General features: G+C 56.9%; 2 protein-coding genes across 4 annotated transcripts; one reads left to right on the top strand and one right to left on the bottom strand.

Moving 5' to 3' along the window:
* Positions 1-612: 612 nt before the first annotated feature.
* Positions 613-11,947, top strand: Pcgf2 (polycomb group ring finger 2). Of its 3 annotated transcripts, none has more exons than XM_006971865.4 (10): positions 613-791; positions 6,651-6,804; positions 7,291-7,387; positions 8,125-8,180; positions 8,270-8,320; positions 8,483-8,591; positions 8,693-8,747; positions 8,828-8,923; positions 9,601-9,681; positions 10,349-11,947. In XM_006971865.4, the coding sequence occupies exons 2-10, from the start codon at positions 6,693-6,695 to the stop codon at positions 10,718-10,720; spliced, it is 1,029 nt and encodes a 342-aa protein (XP_006971927.2). In that variant the 5' UTR covers positions 613-791; positions 6,651-6,692; the 3' UTR covers positions 10,721-11,947. The 3 variants fall into 3 exon arrangements, with proteins under 3 accessions (XP_006971927.2, XP_015862883.2, XP_015862886.2); XM_016007397.3 differs by having other exon boundaries at positions 679-791; positions 8,426-8,591; XM_016007400.3 differs by lacking the exon at positions 613-791 and adding an exon at positions 829-1,120 and having other exon boundaries at positions 8,426-8,591.
* A 180-nt stretch (positions 11,948-12,127) lies between these two features.
* On the bottom strand, positions 12,128-15,196 carry Cisd3 (CDGSH iron sulfur domain 3). Its single transcript, XM_076543285.1, has 3 exons — positions 14,911-15,196; positions 14,518-14,637; positions 12,128-12,495 (listed from the first exon to the last, which is right to left on the bottom strand). Exons 1-3 carry the CDS (start codon positions 15,109-15,111, stop codon positions 12,316-12,318), a joined length of 501 nt encoding a protein of 166 aa, XP_076399400.1. The 5' UTR covers positions 15,112-15,196; the 3' UTR covers positions 12,128-12,315.
* Positions 15,197-16,952: the final 1,756 nt, after the last annotated feature.

The following is a 16,952-nucleotide window of genomic DNA, read 5'->3' as shown; positions in this document are numbered from 1 at the left end:
ACGCCGAGCGCGCCAGCCGCGGCCGCAGCCAAGCCCCGCGGCCGCCGTGCGCTCCCGGGGAGGTGCGGCGTCCCCCGGGGGGGAGGGGGGTCCCCCACGCTCCGGGTCACCCACGCACTTAGGAATCTCAAGGGACTGTCAGCCGAAGTGAGTAAACCTCGCATGGACGCGTGGCCGGCGGCGCCGAGTCCCCCGCCCCAGCGCCCTTTGGTGGCGGCGAGGCAGCGGGTGCTGCGAGACACATTTCCGCCCAGTCTGCATCTCACCATTTTCCAAGCTCCCCAGCTAGAGAAGGGATCGCAGGGTCGGCCGGGGGGGTGGGGGGGAGCACACTTAATTTAGGAGGAGGAAGTATCGTGGCTGGAGGTAACACCACAGGATCTCTCCTCCGGGTTCAAGGGGTCTCTTTGGATGCGAGGGGGGTCTCGGGTTGGGGGAGGCCCAGAGCACGGCCGTGGGGAGCAGCTGAGCTAGCCTCTCCCCCTCCTCTTTCCCTCTCTGCAAACATCCTGAAGGAATGAGGTCACGTGGGTGAGTAGTGGGCGGGACCTACTCTTGTCTGGAGGAAAAAAAGCCATTTTGTCGCCCCCCCCGCCCCTCCCCTCCCCTCTCGTCCCCTCCCCTCCCCACTCTCCCTCCCACCCCAAGCTGCTCTTACAAACTCCTTTCTTACCATAGGTTTCTCCCCTCCCGCCGACCGAGCGAGCGACAGGGCTGTGGCCCCCCTCCCCTCCCTTCCCTCCCTCCCTCCCATCCCCCCCTCCCCGAGACCCACCGGACCCCGAAGCCAGGTAAGCGGACGCCGACTCGCGCCTGCACCCTTGCTACCTCGTAAGCGTCTGGGGCTGGCGACCCGGGCCGGTCCACCTTTCCCCGCAGACCCCAGCGGGAGCCGAGAGCCCCGGGCCTGGCCTGCCGATCGCGTCCCCTTCCCGCCCCGCCAGCCGCTGTCCAAGCTCGCCCGGTCCGCCTTTCTTTCTCCCGTTCCCGGTCTCTCTTTTTTTTCCCTTTCCTCCCTTCCAAGATGGCCGAAGTGGATTCCCCCTCTTAGCGATTTGGCGTCTCCCTCGACCACCTCCTCTTTGTGCAGCAGCCCCCCTGCTAAGACCCTGCTGGCGAGGTATCGAGGGGGAGGGTCCGGGCGGCCACGAGGGCTTTGGGGACACACGCCAGGGTGGGTGTCGCCCCCCCCCACCGACCCCAGTGTCCCCACCAGCCGGAGCAGACTGGGGCTCTGGCCGATCAGCCCCCCCCCCTTCGAGTCGGGCAAGGGTCGCCTCTCGCGTGGGCAGTGAGCGTGATGGACGCGCGAGGACTTGAGGCCCGGAGGAAGGGGACTTGGCTTTCTGGCGGCTGCGAGGCCGGGGGAGGGCGCCCTAACTGCTGGGGTCCGGATCCCGGGCACCTCCCCCAGAGGTCCCTTTCCCCAGTCCCGGTGCGAGGCGCCCCGCCCCCTCCCCGAACCACCTCGGCCGAGCTTTTCCTCTACCTCCCTCCTGGGGGCCCCACCAAAGTTTGGCTCTGGGGAAGGAGGGAGTGGCCACTCGGTCACCGGGGTGCCTGATCCTTTGACCTGGGCTCCGGGGGAAGCACGGGTGGAGGGGGTAGGGTGGGCGCGCGGGGAGGCTTAGCATGCTTTCTCCTTTCACCCGTAGTGGCCAGGGGGGCTGATGAGCTGGCCCTTTTTCCATGGGGGAGGGGGGCGAATGGAAGCGGCTACTCTTTCTTCTCTGAGCCGTGGCGCCGCTAGCTCCGAAAGCTGGGGAACCCTTGGCCTGCAGACACCCTGCGCGCCCTTCCTATCTCCCAGGGGCGTCTAGGCAAGCCCCCTCTTTTCCCTCCCCCCACTCCCTGGGTCTACCCAAAATTGCTCTGCTTGGCTCGAGCGAGGAGGAGGGTGTGTATGTGTGAATGTAAATGTTTAAGTATATACAGGTGTTACCTCGAGTTTTCCCAGAGCCTTTTGTCTCTCAGAGCCCCCAGTCCGGCTCCCGCCATCCCCAGGCTGCCTCGGTCTCTCTTGGGCTCCCTCTCGCTGAGGGAGGGGCTTCTCTTAGCCAGCTCTCACGGTCCTGGGCCTCCCGCTCTAGACTTCTTGCAGTTGTACTGTTCCTGAAACTCATGACAACACCCCCCATCCCCCACCCCCGCCGACACACATCCCTATCCCTGCTCCAAGGTGTTATTACTGTAATCGGAGGAGCATAAAGCCAGCTCTGTTGCAGCGTTCTGGTGGAGAGGTTTTCCCAGGGGTTCCCCTGGTTTAAGGCTGGGGCTTGTGCACTTAGAGCTGTGTTCAGAATGTGAGCAGGAAACAGACTCCACGATCCAGTCCGGCTGTCGCCTGATTCTGTTCAAGTTGAAGTATTGGGGGGTGAGCAGGGAGGAGGGAAGATGACTCCCTGAGAGCTGGTTGATGTGGCTGTTGCCATGGGAACGGAGAGAGCCTGACGTGGAAGAGGTTACATATTGTACAGGTCAGAAGTCAACTGTAGTCCGCCAGCCTCTGGCCCCAGAGCCGTGCTGGGGGGGCCGAGCTGCCTTTGTTGCTGGAAAACTTAAATTATAATTTACCCTGAGAAGGCCAGGGGTTCATAGAAGGTTAATCTTGGTGGTTCCGGTTTCAGGCAGGATGTGATGGGGTAGGTGGGAATGGTTTCTACATCTGTGGAGTGGGAGCCTGGCTCCAGTCTAGCTGTGCATGCTGTGTTGTGTGTCTGGCCGAGTGTCTGTGTGTCTTGTGTGTGACCACCCTTATCTGGCTCTGGGCGCTGTGAATGTGAGGTGCAGGGGGTGTGTCTGGCTCCGGATCTGTGTGTCATGCAGTGTTGCCCTGGGTATATTCTTTGGGTTTTTGGTTTTTTGTTTGTTTTGTTTTGTTCTTAATTTTATCTTCAGGAGCTGAGTGGTGGGTGGAAGAGGCTTCCAGCCTTTTTCCAGTGTCAAAGGTTAGGAAAAGATGAGATGAGAGATTCACAGGGTCCTTGTGCAGAATGCTCTGGCCCACATGTAAACACATGAGGTTTGCACAGTTGGGTCTATGAAGCTGGCCCGGGAACGAATGCTAGAAATTCATGTCTACACACTAGACCCTGGCTCACTCTGTTTGCATGGTGCCTCAGTTTCCCCCATCTACACGTGCAAGTGTTGTAGGCATTAGCTTTTGCCTCCCTTTCAGCAGGTTCATGTATGAGCTTCCTGCCCTTCTACCCACTGGCTCAGCGCTTCAGCTGAGTAAGGAGCAGCTACTGGGCGCCAGCATATGAAAAGCATTAGAACAGGAGGCAGGCAGATACTTGTCCCAGCATTGCCCCTGTTTCTCTGTGTGACCTTGGACAAGTCACACCTGAGCTTTTCATCTGTAAAATGAGGAGCCTGCATAACATGCCTTCAAAGATCACATCGACCTCTGCTAGTCAAAGGCTAGGGTGTGACCTTGAATGACCTCTCAGGGCCTGGGGCTTGATTTGATGATTTTGTGGCTGGTGTCCCCAGGAGCAGCAGGACCCTCTCTGTGTTGTCAGAGGCCAGCAGCACCTGCAGGAGAGAAGGAAGTCTGGTTCTCTGGAGAGATGTGAGATGGCTGTCGGGGGGGGGGGGGGGGGGGAGCTGGGAGCCTGGGGAGAGATTCGGATGCAGATGAGCAAGGGACTGGGTGCAGGTGCTGACCAGGCCCCTTTCCTGCCTGGGGCCACTGGGAGCCAGGAGCTAGGGCCAGGGAGAACAGATCCAGACTCCAGATAAAGACTGGGGGTGGGGGGTGGGGGGATGTAGTTGGTTCTGGCCTCTTCCCCAGCGCCAATGAGACCAGTTCCAAATGGCCTCCGCCCCTTTTCTGCTTCTTGGGACCTATGTCTTTCACTTTTTCTTCGCCAGGCCCTTTCCCACTGTCCCCTCCAGAGTGATCCGGTGCCACCATCCCTTGTCCCTCTTGTTCCCCCAGCATCACAGCCCCTGTGTGGGGAGGATGGAACACAGGTCCTGATCCTGGGCAGGGAAATGGGGAGGGGATGCTCTGGGGACTCGGATCTCCTGTTTACAGATACTCTTGGCACCTGCTGACAGGGCCCTGCAGGTAACCATGGCAATCAGGTGGGGAGCCAATCAGTGCCTCTCCCCACCCCCAGTGCTAGTGGTGGCTTTCTGAGGCCCCTAGGGATGAGGATGGGGAACAGGGAGGCTCTCTGCTCCCAGGGGAGACAAGGAGCTTTTCAGTCCATGGCATCTCCTTCCCTTACTACTCTGAGCCCAGAAAGGGACCTGGGGGCTGCTCTTGTATGAAACCTCAAAACTGATGGGCTGAGTGGGGCTCCTGTGGCTTCTTAGAGACCGGTATCTATCCATTTGGAAAGAAAGTAAGCCTGTGACTGAAATGCCTGAGGCAGTGTGAAGAGCGCATATATTCTCGTGTGTGTGTGTGTGTGTGTGTGTGTGTGTGTGTGTGTGTGTGTGTGTCCGTCCGTCCGTCCGTCCATCCATCCATCCGTGCGCGCGCGCGTGCTGCATATGTGTACCAGGTGTCGGGGGTACTTACCCTAGCAGCCTAGCTTCCCTGGCTGGATCCGACTCCGATACAGTTTGCTTCTGTCTCGGTGTGTCTCCGGACACAGACATACACAAGGCAAGCAGTCACATGAAGTACCTTTGGAAGCCCAGACAGCACGTCCCCACACGGTGGCTATTACCCACGCTCAAAGAGACAGCCACTCGGAGTCTGTTCTATCCTCTGGATGGTTGTAATAATATTTGGGCTGCTTGCCAGGGACTATGTTACCATGGAAACAACTAAACAGTAGAGTAGCCAGCAGCCTCTTTGAAATTGTGAAGGGGGACCCATGCAGGGAGGACCAGCTAGGGCCACCTATAGGGGCAGAGACTCTGCAGGCCAGGTTTGAGGGCCAGGGGTGGGTGCCTCTGGCCGCCTTGCTCACTCTTTCTTTTCTGCAACTCGGTGTCTGTCCCAAGTGTGGCCTTTGTGTCTCTCCATCTATCCCAGTCTCTGGCCAGGTGCCCTGGGGCCTTATTGGCTGTTTGGGTCCTGGCCAGGCTCATCCTGGGGTCTCTATAGAAACTGCTGATCCTGGCTGTGAATTTCTTGTCCTAGAAAAGCCAGTGTGGTGGCTTTAGAAATCTTTCTGGAAAAGAAAAGAGGTTGTATGTTATAAAGGCGCGGTTGGGGCTTGGCCAGCCTCTCAGGCCCAGCTCCTGGGCTTTCGCTCTGGGAGAGAAGGAAAGAGGCAGGCCTCCTCCAGTCCAGAGCCAGAGTCAGCTTTGAAATGACCTTGGCCTGCTAGGGTCTGGCCAGGTGCATTGGAGAGCTGGGGGCAGAGCACGTTCTCTGCCCAGTGGTGGCAGGGGTCTGGGGGAGCCTGTGGTTTGCTGGTGGGGAGCCTTGAACACAGGTGGCAGAAGTCACCAGGTTGGGGTGAGGTGAGATCCCAGAGGCACATGAAGCCATTCTGTGTGTTCATGAAAGTGGGTTCCTGGACCATGCGCACACTGGAGAGCACTTAGTGTGCCTTGGGGTGGGGGGGCACCATGGCGTGGTTCTCACCACAGTGCAGTAAAGGTCTTTTTGCCAGGCTCTTACACTACCTGTAGAATCCAGTGCCAGGCTGGGCCTACAGCTTCTTCATAACATGGGACATAATGAACCAGCCTTAGGGTTCTCAGCTGGAAGGCCAAAGGGTCAGGGCATGGAGACATGCAAGGAGCTGTATGTGTCCAGGGACCTTAGGAGGGGAGTGTTCTGAGGACTAAGAGGGACCCAGCCAAAAGGACAAGCAATAGGCCTGTGTCCTCGTACCTCTCAAGAAGGCTTCCCCATGATGAATCTCTCATTGATGGAGCAGCGGTAATTTATTCTTCATTTTGGTCTGTGAATTGAGTTGTCTGGACGATTTCTCATAGCTGTTAGTACTTGGTAAATAAATTTGATGACTTGAATGGATGTGGGTTGGAATCAGGAATATTGTTAAAAATTTTTCTTACGTTTAGAGTGTGTGTGTGTGTGTGTGTGTGTGTGTGTGTGTGTGTGTAAAGGACAACTTGCAGCTATTTGGGTTTTTTTCTCTCTTTCCATCGTGTGGGTCACTAGGCTTGGCTGCAAGCACCAGGTATGGTGAGCCCTCTCACAGGCCATGTGTCCCAGGAAGATCTTTTCTAGGGGGTGGGGGAAGTTTCAAGTCAGGGTTTCTCTATGTAGCTTTTGGAGCCTGTCCTGGATCTCACTCTGTAGACCAGGCTGGCTTCAAACACACAGAGATCCGCCTGCCTCTGCCTCCCGAGTGCTGGGATTAAAGGGGTGCCACCCAGCTCCCAGGAAGATCTTCCATTTTCTTGCCCTCCCACATCCATCTTCAAGAGTTGGTTAGTGTTTCTTATGGTCTGACTTCAGTCCTTCTTGCTGCTTCTGAGATGGTCCACGACCTTGTTTCTCAAAGTGGGAGAAACCTCCTGAGCCCCCAACACCCAGTGAACACTTAGAGGGAGGCCCAGAGACAGCCAGCCTCAGACGTGTGCCTGGTTCCACATCTGAGACAGAAAAACAAGGGGGGTGGGGGGCGTCGGCTCAGGAAAGCTGTCGATTGAAGCAGTGTGGGGAAGTGGCTTAGGGTGGCTGGGTTTCTGATCCCATTTCTGTTTCCCAGGGTGACACTTCCCAAGTCTCCTCCGTCCTCACCCCCGGCACCATGCATCGGACCACACGGATTAAAATCACGGAGCTGAATCCTCACCTCATGTGTGCCCTCTGTGGGGGTTATTTCATCGACGCCACCACCATTGTGGAGTGCTTGCATTCCTGTGAGTTGGGTACGGGGGTGCCCAGCTTGGGGAAACTGGTACACAGCCCTTGCTGCCCTGGAGAGCAGACGCTGGGTCACTGAGAGAGTGCTAAGAAGGGACAAAGTGGGGGTAGTCCTGGGCCCAGACGTTCATCCCAGGGGCAGCATCAGAAACCTCCACTTTCCCTGGTATCTCTGGCTGGTTTGACCCCTGAAGACTTGGGGGTCACTCGTCTGCACTGTCGGATTGGTGCCAAGAGATCCAGGACTGGTGGGATGTCTTACCAGACTGGCTCAGAGGCGCCTGGGACTTGGTACACTTTGTGAGGCCGGACACCATCCTGCCTCACACAGAGACACGGGTCCTAAGGGTGGACAAGGCGCAGCAGGCCAGATGTGTGCACGCACATGCCATGCGAGCAATCCTGAGCCACTGGGTCAAGGTGGGAAGGGAAGGCCTGGGCAGAAGGGGTTCTGACTGTCCTCTCTCCGTCCGCACCCTAAGTCTGCAAAACCTGCATCGTGCGCTACTTGGAGACCAACAAATACTGCCCCATGTGTGACATCCAGGTCCATAAAACCCGGCCGCTGCTGAGCATCAGGTGGGCTTGTGTCCTCTCACCCTGCCTCCCGGTGGCTTCCGGCTTGACGTAGGCTAGGGAATACCAGAACCTGCATGCCTGGCTGCTGGCTGTGGATAGGCTAGGGAATACCAGAACCTGCATGCCTGGCTGCTGGCTGTGGATAGGCTAGGGAATACCAGAACCCGCATGCCTGGCTGCCGGCTGTGGATAGGCTAGGGAATACCAGAACCCGCATGCCTGGCTGCTGGCTGTGGGTAGGCTAGGGAATACCAGAACCCGCATGCCTGGCTGCTGGCTGTGGGTAGGCTAGGGAATACCAGAACCCGCATGCCTGGCTGCTGGCTGTGGATAGGCTAGGGAATACCAGAACCTGCATGCCTGGCTGTGGATAGGCTAGGGAATACCAGAACCTGCATGCCTGGCTGCTGGCTGTGGATAGGCTAGGGAATACCAGAACCTGCATGCCTGGCTGCTGGCTGTGGGTAGGCTAGGGAATACCAGAACCTGCATGCCTGGCTGCTGGCTGTGGGTAGGCTAGGGAATACCAGAACCCGCATGCCTGGCTGCTGGCTGTGGATAGGCTAGGGAATACCAGAACCTGCATGCCTGGCTGCTGGCTGTGGATAGGCTAGGGAATACCAGAACCCGCATGCCTGGCTGCTGGCTGTGGATAAGGGCTGTCAAGCTGATCCCTGGCTGGAGAGACGAAGGTATGATCTGTCGCTGCTAACGTCTGTGTACCATTCTTTCCCCAGGTCAGACAAAACCCTCCAGGACATTGTCTACAAGTTGGTGCCTGGGCTTTTTAAAGGTATCACAAGCCCCTCCCTGCCTGTGCTGCCCAGCTAGCCTCCCCCATTTCCCAACAGCTGCCCGCTCACGCCTGCCTCCTTCCTTTAGATGAGATGAAACGGCGGCGGGACTTCTATGCGGCGTACCCCCTGACGGAGGGTGAGTGTCTTCACCTAGGGCTGCCCCCACCCAACCCCCGCCCCCAGAGGGTGTTATGCAGAGGGGGTGAGCTCAGCCTCTGAGCCACCCGCTCCCGTTCCCTAGGTCCTCAGCCCCTTGCTCTCTCTCTGACCAACCCCTCTGAGCTGTCTCCTTCTACAGTCCCCAATGGCTCCAACGAGGACCGCGGCGAGGTCCTAGAGCAGGAGAAGGGGGCTCTGGGCGACGATGAGATTGTCAGTCTATCCATTGAGTTCTACGAAGGAGTCAGGCAAGTTCAACCCAAGCCATTTTTCCACCCTGGCTCATCCTCCGAGACCCCATCCGATTTGGTCCAGCAACTCCTCCGTCTTTCGCTTCTGTCTCCTCCAGGGACCGAGAGGAGAAGAAGAGCCTCGTGGAGAATGGGGATGGGGACAAGGAGAAGGTGAGTGTTGGGGCCTTCCCAGGAGTGAGCTGAGAGGGCCACGGGGTAGACCTTCTCACTGGGACCTCTCCCCTCCCCAGACAGGGGTGCGTTTCCTGCGGTGTCCAGCAGCCATGACCGTCATGCACCTCGCAAAGTTCCTCCGCAACAAGATGGACGTACCCAGCAAGTACAAGGTGAACGCCTGCGCCATCTCAGATGTCAGGGGTCCGTCAGTGTGGTTGACGGGCATCACGTAGTTCTCTAGCTGGACCGGCAGGAACAGGCAGGCTAGCCCAACTGTTTAGGACAAGACGGTCTGTAATTGTAGTTGGTGTGCAGAAGGCCCAAGACCAGGGAGGCGTGTGTGTAAAAAAATGTCAGGCCTTCAAGAGGGCCAGGGACTCTAGGACACAGACCCGCCAACCCTGTAGAACACGGCAACACAGGATCCCGCGTGGGTCTGATTCTGTGACCGTGCGTGCGTGCGTGCGTGCGTGCATCTTTGACAAGCTCCTAGACGCTGCTCCTGCAGAGGCCTCACTGCGCCCACACTTGGGGTCGGGAGACGGTAGGCACTGTTCCGTTCACCGGTGAGGTCAGAGGCAGGGATGATCCTATCCAAGCTGCTCCTGCGGTTCCCTAAGGGGCCTGGGTCACGGGGTCCCCTTGACCTTGCTGGCTCTCCAGAGCCCCTCCCCATCAGCAGGTTGGAGGACTTGGGACAGTTCCACAAGGGAAGTCACATCTACAGTAGGGAGGGGTCTCCGGCAATCCATCTTTCATTCACTCCCATCCAGCCTCCAAGACTCGCAGCCCTGGCCGTCAGGGGTACAACTGCGGCCTCCTGAAGTCCTTCCTTCCTTCCTTCCAGGTGGAGATCCTCTATGAAGATGAGCCCCTGAAGGAATATTACACCCTCATGGACATAGCCTACATCTACCCCTGGCGGAGGGTGAGCCTGTGAGCTGGTGGTACAAGGTGGGGGCAGTCCCAGGAAGGAGCGTCCCACTGGGCCTGGCATGGTCCGTGGCCACAGTGACAGGAGACACCCTCTTAGGTCACGCAGTTCATCCCTTGTCTCTGGAGCCAGGCCTGGGTGGCTCATCATACCAGGTCAGCTCTAGGCCATTTGGTTTTTTTTCTTTTGACATCGGGTCTCTCCCTGGCCGGCCTCAAACTTGGTATGAGGTCCAGGCTGGCCTTGAATTCACAGCAATCCTCCTGCCTCAGCCCCCTGAAGGCTGAGATGACTGGCATACCTACCACATATCTCTTGCTGATGCCCTCCCCTGGCTGTTACCACCCAGACGGGGGCCAGCAGTAAGGGTGGCCACTGTGGTGTACGATGCCCTCTGCATCCTGTGGTTCTCACAGCCCACCCTCACTCCCGACCCCTGCCGCCTCCGTCTCTTACACCCTTTCTTCACTGGCTCTGTGTCTCTGTATCTGCCTGTTGGGCTTGTCCGACTCTCCCCTCTGCAGGCCCTCTCCTCTTCAAGGCTCAGACCTCCCCTTTGCTCCTGGTTGGGTCTGGGTTGGGTGCAGGGATGGGGTGGCCCCTGGTGGGTCTTTCTGCTGACACTCTTTCCTTATCGCTGGCCTCTCCCCTTCCGCCGCAGAATGGACCGCTCCCCCTGAAGTACCGAGTCCAGCCAGCCTGCAAGCGGCTCACCCTGCCCACGGTGCCCACGCCTTCAGAGGGCACCAACACCAGCGGGGCATCAGAGTGTGAGTCGGTCAGCGACAAGGCCCCCAGCCCCGCCACCCTTCCGGCCACCTCCTCCTCCTTGCCCAGCCCTGCGACCCCCTCCCATGGCTCTCCCAGCTCCCACGGCCCCCCGGCCACCCACCCTACCTCCCCCACTCCACCTTCGACTGCCAGTGGGGCCGCCACTGCTACCAACGGGGGCACTTCGAACTGCCTGCAGACGCCATCCTCCACCAGCAGGGGGCGCAAGATGACTGTTAACGGAGCTCCTTGCCCCCCTTAACTTGAGGAAAGGGACCCTCTCCCTCAGCAGCCACCTCTCCCCTGCCTTCTACTTTTTCTGGGCCCCTTTTTCCACCTTCGACTTTCCCTGGTTCCTCCCATCTTCAGAGTGGGAGGTGGGTTTTATAAATAAATCTATCTATATATATAAATATATATATATGTACATAGGAAAAACCAAATATACATACTTATTTTCTATGGACCAACCAGATTAATTTAAATGTCACAGGAAACAGTGTGTGTGTGTGTGTGTGTGTGTGTGTGTAAGTGTTTGCGTCTAGGGGGTCTTCTGTAGTTTGCTCTGCTCTTCTGGGGGGATTACCTGGTGGTCTTAGGAGGCCGTTGGAAGTATTAAGGCCCTCTCCTGTGTTCCTTCTGCTTCCCAGGGCAGACAGAGGGCATGGTGGGTCTCCCAGCTGACCAGATATGGGGTTTGTTTCCACTGCTCCCCACCCCACCCATCTCTAAGCCCCCCGTGTTGAATGTCCAGAGATTGCTAAGACAGTGCCTTTGACAAGTGTGGTTTGTCCCCTGCCTGTGAGGGTCGAGTGGCCGTGGAGAAAGCATCTCCCTCACCTCTTTGGACAGCGGGAACCTTGTGCAAAGAATGGATAGTTCTACCTTTTTTTATATTGCCCCCCCCACCTCCTTTTTTTCTTCTTTTCTGTGCGTGGCCTTTGCATCATTTACCTTTGTGGAAGAGAAGATTCAGGCTACGGGGAGACCCCGGCCCTGCCAGGTCTATGTGTGACTTTCCTCCTGCCCTACCCTGACCCAGGAACCCATACTAGCAAGATGGAGGTGACACTCACTGGGGGCCTAGAGTGGAGGGTTAGGATGGGAAGCCCAGACAAGCACAGACTCCAGTTCTGCCCAAGGCCAACAGCTCTCTAGTCTGTTTCCCCAACCCTAGCTGAGGCCGAGCAGGGACAGGCACAGGCATGCAGAAGCACAAGAAAATAAAGTGTAAGCTAACCCGGACTCTACCTAGTGGACCACCTATTAGGGGCAGACCTTGCCTACCTGGTTTTCCTCAAGTGTACATAGATGGATGGGGGGGGCGGGGGCAGGGGGAGGGGGAGGACCAGGGTATTGGCTCAGGTATGTGAGGTCCTGAGCCCATGGGTCTGTTTGCACCATGTCCTGAGTCTGAGGTCCTGTGACTGTACCCTCCTGTCCTGGTCATTTGTATCTCTTGGTTTTGTAATAAATGCTGCATACTCTCTTGAGCCCTGTCATTCTTGCGGGGGGGGGGGGGGGGGGAGGTGCTCCCTATCCCTACCGAGCCGACTGGAGCGGATCTGAACTGCTCCACTTCGGCCACCGGATACCCTCTGCCTCCACAGATCCAACTCTAGCAGGAGGCACTGTGAGCCTTGCCAGTGACCACAGGGACACTCAGAGGCTGGGTCGCAATGTTTAATGACAGTTTACCAGGTGTTGGACCAGGGTCCTGCTCTCAACTGCACAACAGGAGGTTGCAGGTTTTTCAGGGAATAGTTGCTAACGACTTGGTCTTTGGATGTTCCCTTCTGGGGCACTGTTGGCTTCACAGAGGGGAAGGCTGCGGGAGGCGGGGAGCCACAGTACTCCTCAGAGTGGGGTGCCCACTTCCGCCTTCTGTACCTGCTCACTCTTGTGGGTACCGTCACAGTAAGGAGGGCGCTGGGTGGCCTTGCAGGTACATAGGGCCACTGTGCGGGTCTCTTGGGCCTTGAACTTGAGTGGCCAAAGGCCAGTGTGCTGGAAGAAGTGGGAGCCGTCGCAGAAGGGCTGATGGGAGAAAAAGAAGAGGGGTGGGGTGGGAGGAGAGTTGACCACAGTTAGCCCTGCACCTGGGGGTCACGGCAAGGCTGCCGTGAGGAAATAATTGGTCACTGTACAGTTATTACAAGTATTCCTCATTGTTCACCTTTGGGAAACCCAGAAGGCCAGGACAGCTTGCCAAGGGAACTGGGCCTCAGTGAGAGGCAACGTTAATACAAACAAGGTTGGAGTTTTTTTGTTGTCTCTTACATTTTTAAAATTTGGTGTGTGTGTGTGTGTGTGTGTGTGTGAGTGTGTGTGTGCGCGGGAATGGGCTTGTGCACTCACAGAAGTCATAGAGCAGCTGTGGGGGGTTGGTTTTATCCTTCTACCCTGTCTGGGGGGTCACACAAGTCAGCAAGGTGGTGTGACAAGCGTCTTTAACCACTGAGCATTAGCAGCCCCATTCTTTTGTTTTCAGATAAGTTCTCATGTAATGTAGGCCTACCTGGAACAGGCTCTATTGCCTGAAGATGACCTTTGAACTCCTATCCTCCTGCCTCTGCCTTCCAAGTGCTAGGACTGCAGGTGTGTGTCATCACACCCTATGGGAGACCTGCTCCCACTTTTACCCCAGGGTACTCTTGAGAGAGAAGGGAGAAATACTTAGACTATGGAGGGAGAGACAGAAACACAGGATAGCCTTGGGAGGGCCTGGGTCAACACCCACCGACCCCTTCTGTCTCTTCAAAGGGGCTTTTAAAGGAATGCCAAGGGGTGGAGCAAAAGACCTCCCCCCAGCACAGCCAAGTGCAGATGCTTCCAAACGCCTGACGACCATGTATGTGGTCCAGCCATCCCCTAATGCAGCCCTGTGTGTCAAGCAAGCTCAGATCTCACTAGAAACCTCTGTGGACCCCAACAACACCGTTTATTCCGTGCTGGAGATAGACTCCAGGGCTTCTGTGTACAACAGACAAACATTCTGTTTTGTTTTGTTAATGGCTGAGTGAACCCCCACTGACTCATGAAAGTGACATTCTTCTCACTGGTCACCAGGGTGAGAGAGAACCCAGCAGCCCAGTGCCTTTCCAGAGTGGGGTCAGCCTTGCTTGGGTCCAGAAAACAACAGCAAGGGTGTGTGTGTGTCTGTGACAACCTGCCGGCCTGGAGTAGCATTACTAATGTGTGTACCATGTCCCTCCCAAGACCCCTTCAAAGCCGGATGATGAAGACTGAGGTCCAAAAAGGGGGGAGGCTTTGTCAGGGGCAGAAATGGAGGAGACAGACCAGCACCCTGCCTAAAGGGCATGGCACCTGCCCCACCCCAGTCCTCTGGCTGGCATGCCCTTGAACCTGCCCCACCCTCTGGAATATCTGTTCAAAGGCCACACCACAAATCTACGGTAAAGTAGGCCTTGGGATCTGGGTTTCTCATACCAGTCACACAGCATGGAGAACAGTGCAGAGTTCTCCAGAGAGAGAGAGGCTCCTGCCACAATGCAGGATGGCATTAAAAGGCACCAGCAAACAGAAGTCACATCCAAGGGGAGAAGGGCATGACGAGACCTAGGGAGGGACACTGGGGAAGACAGGCCAGAATCTTCCCAGCTGTGAGGTCCAAAGCCTGGCACATGGGCAGAGATGCTGCCTACGCGGAGGAGGGAGAAAGACAAGTCCTTGGTGCCCAGGAGCTGGAGAACAGGGGTGCGGAGGGAGGCGTGACTGCAAGGAGAAGCCAGTTACAGCACTGGCCGTTACTGAAGGGCCATCTTCCTGGAAGGGACATGATGGACACTGTGAGCTGGTCTTCTGCTACCAAGCCCCCACATTGTATCTCGGGTATATACAGAAAGAAAGGAAATACGGATGGGAAGAAAGTTCTCCGGGATGGACCACGCTGACCCCAGGTGGGAGGTGTGTGGGTCGCATCTCCCATCCAAGCACTAACCAGCTTTAACCCTGCTTAGCTTCTGAGGTCAGGCTTGTTCAGGGTGGTAGGACTAGAACTGTGTGGCATCTAAGTGAAAGACCACAGGAATGACTTACTTGCTTCTTGCTTCGGCCACATACACACCATCTGTAGGTTTTCCCGGCAACAAGCTCCAACCTGATAGGTGTTTTCTGTGCCACCACGGGCTTGGCTGGGTCTTTGGGGAACCATCGAGCCTATGGCCAGAGAAGAGAAGAGGCACGGGGTCATCCCAAGCCTTGGAAGTACTGTAAGTTTGCATGATCCCTGCTACTTTCTTATCAAGTGGCTGTCCTCGCCTCCTCTCAGAAGCCTGGCTCCTTGTCCTCTGCCTTCTGCCCCCAAAAAAACTTTTCCTAGAGCCTGCTGGGGGCAGGGGTGTCCCCTGTCGCTGTCTTCGATGTAGCCCTGAATTCAGGGGGAGTGATGGGACTTGTGTGCTGAGAGAAGGCGGCATTCGGTGTACTCACCAGCCAAGAGGAGATTTCCCGCCTCTGGCACAGCTTCCACAAGGCAGGCCGGCAGATGTGATTTGGAAATAGAAAAATAAAATCAGGGGAGAAAGGAGGACGCCGGAAGCCCATCTGGGAAGGAAAAGACCACAGGCTAAGGGGTCGTGGGAGTGACAAAAGGGCTGGGAAAAGGGTCGCAGCAGAGGCAGGTCTTGGCATCCACTCGATGCTCCCACAGGAAAAAGCACTGCCCCGAGGGGACGCAGGGCCGAGGGGCGGAGTCTGGCCCCGGCCGGGGGAGGCGGGGCCGAACGGCCCGGGGTCACCAGAGAGAGGACGCTCACCGAGGCTCCGCGCATGACCACAGCGTGCAGGCTCGTCCCCACGCCGCGCACGGCCGCTCTGCGCATGGCCGCGCCCGGGTCGCCACCCTCTCCGCTCCGCCCCCCTTCCCCCTCCCGGAAGACGCCGCCCGGCCCGGCCGGGCGCAGGAGGGGCAGGCAGAGCAGCCCTGGAGCCGGCAGGTGCCGCCCTGGCCCTCCGGAGTCCAGGGCAGTGAGTGTGTTCAAAAGCGCACGCAGGGTGGGGATCGATCAGCCAGCAGGGCTCCGGCGTCCGCATCTTCACCTGCACCGCATATTCTGTGACTTCCGGTTTGAACTGCTCCTCCAAGTACTTGAAAAAAGGGTCACTGACCGTACATATCCCGTCCTCCTCCCACAGGCCCCCATAGTTGGCAGCCCATCTCCCTCCCTTCAGTGAAGCCAGACAAAGCAAGGTCTCTTTGGATTTCCATTTTTTTTTTTTTTAAGTAAAACATTCTTTTATTAAAAGAACAAGTGCTGTTTACGAACTGCCCTTCGTACAAATAACATCCGTTATACAAAGATACAAGACCCAGGCTATGCACAATTCCAGGCTTGGAGGTCGCAAGGGAACACTGCCTCTTGGGCTGAGGATATAAAGGTTTCAGAAAGAATGAAAAATGAGGCCCTGGGTTTGCAATCTGTGGCTTCCTTCCTTGCTCCCCTAGGAAGGGTCTGCTACATGGAAACAGGCTGGGATGGAAGGAAGGGAGCCAGGGTTCGGTCTTCAGTCCCAAGTGGGGCTGGAGAAAGTGAACACAGGAGAATGGGGGCAGCCCTCAGGCCCCAGCTCTTCAGTAGGTCAGACAAGGTGGCCTGGTGGAAATTTTCACACACCCGCAATCCAGGAGGAAGTAGCTAGAGGGATCCGAAGGGTTCCCTGGCCCAGTCTTCCTCCAAGATCCGGGTGAAGTTACCTCCATCCTATTGGGCACCTCTTCCCAGGAACCAGCTGCCTGTTACTCCCTTGGACCCACTGCACTCTTAAGATGGAAAGCAGTGGGGAACCTGTGTCTTTGAAAACCTGTCAGCACTGCCAGTTTGGGGAAGGGAAATGGAAATGTTAGCCTTTCTTTGGGCTCCCCTCACTTGTCCAGGCCCTTCCTAGGAGTCTAGGGTGGGCACTCCCTGGGTCTCAACACAGGAAAGGGAAAGGGTCACCAGCCTCAAGATCAGGGTACCTACCCAGCGGCAGCAGTTGACCCAGGAGCCTGAGGGGAAACCCATAAGCTGGGATGAGGGAGAGGGGATAGGGAGATAACAATTTCTTCTTTTTTTTTTTTTTTCTTAAAGGCAACCCTTAAAGTGTCATTGTCTATGGAGAGGATTCGTCAGCTCAGAGCTAAGACAGTCAGTGCTACATAGATACCTTCCCACCATGGGCACAACCCTACACTCACAATCACACCATCACACACACACACACACCACACACAGGGACAGCCTGCCTGCCAACCAGCTGCAGCTTAGAGGCTGGACGATGGGATAGGAATAACCAGGCCAGGTGAGGCTTGACACTGCTGTCACTGAGGACCTGTCCCTCCTAGGCTTAGAGCAGTCACCTGGAAAGCCAGCTCCAATGACCCCTAAATACAGCTGAGTCCCTTTTAGCACTGATACCCACTAGCCGTGACCCCCCTGGTGGACACAGACTCAGCACGCACGCATTACTCACTCATCTCTTCTCACTGAGGG

The sequence above is a fragment of the Peromyscus maniculatus genome, chromosome 8 (genome assembly GCF_049852395.1).
Source record: "Peromyscus maniculatus bairdii isolate BWxNUB_F1_BW_parent chromosome 8, HU_Pman_BW_mat_3.1, whole genome shotgun sequence".
Taxonomy (NCBI): Eukaryota; Metazoa; Chordata; class Mammalia; order Rodentia; family Cricetidae; genus Peromyscus; species Peromyscus maniculatus.
This window is presented reverse-complemented; position numbering and strand designations above follow the sequence as displayed.

Bases quoted from the DNA above. Each gene is read 5' to 3' on its own strand.
- Cisd3 (XM_076543285.1), bottom strand. From the start codon at position 15,111: ATGCCAAGACCTGCCTCTGCTGCGACCCTTTTCCCAGCCCTTTTGTCA. The intron at 14,638-14,910 runs GTGAGTACACCG...CTCTGGCCATAG, and splicing joins GGGAAATCTCCTCTTGGCTG to GCTCGATGGTTCCCCAAAGA. The intron at 12,496-14,517 runs GTAAGTCATTCC...TTCTCCCATCAG, and splicing joins GTGGCCGAAGCAAGAAGCAA to CCCTTCTGCGACGGCTCCCA.
- Pcgf2 (XM_016007397.3), top strand. From the start codon at position 6,693: ATGCATCGGACCACACGGATTAAAATCACGGAGCTGAATCCTCACCTC. The intron at 6,805-7,290 runs GTGAGTTGGGTA...CCGCACCCTAAG, and splicing joins TGTGGAGTGCTTGCATTCCT to TCTGCAAAACCTGCATCGTG. The intron at 9,682-10,348 runs GTGAGCCTGTGA...CTTCCGCCGCAG, and splicing joins ACATCTACCCCTGGCGGAGG to AATGGACCGCTCCCCCTGAA.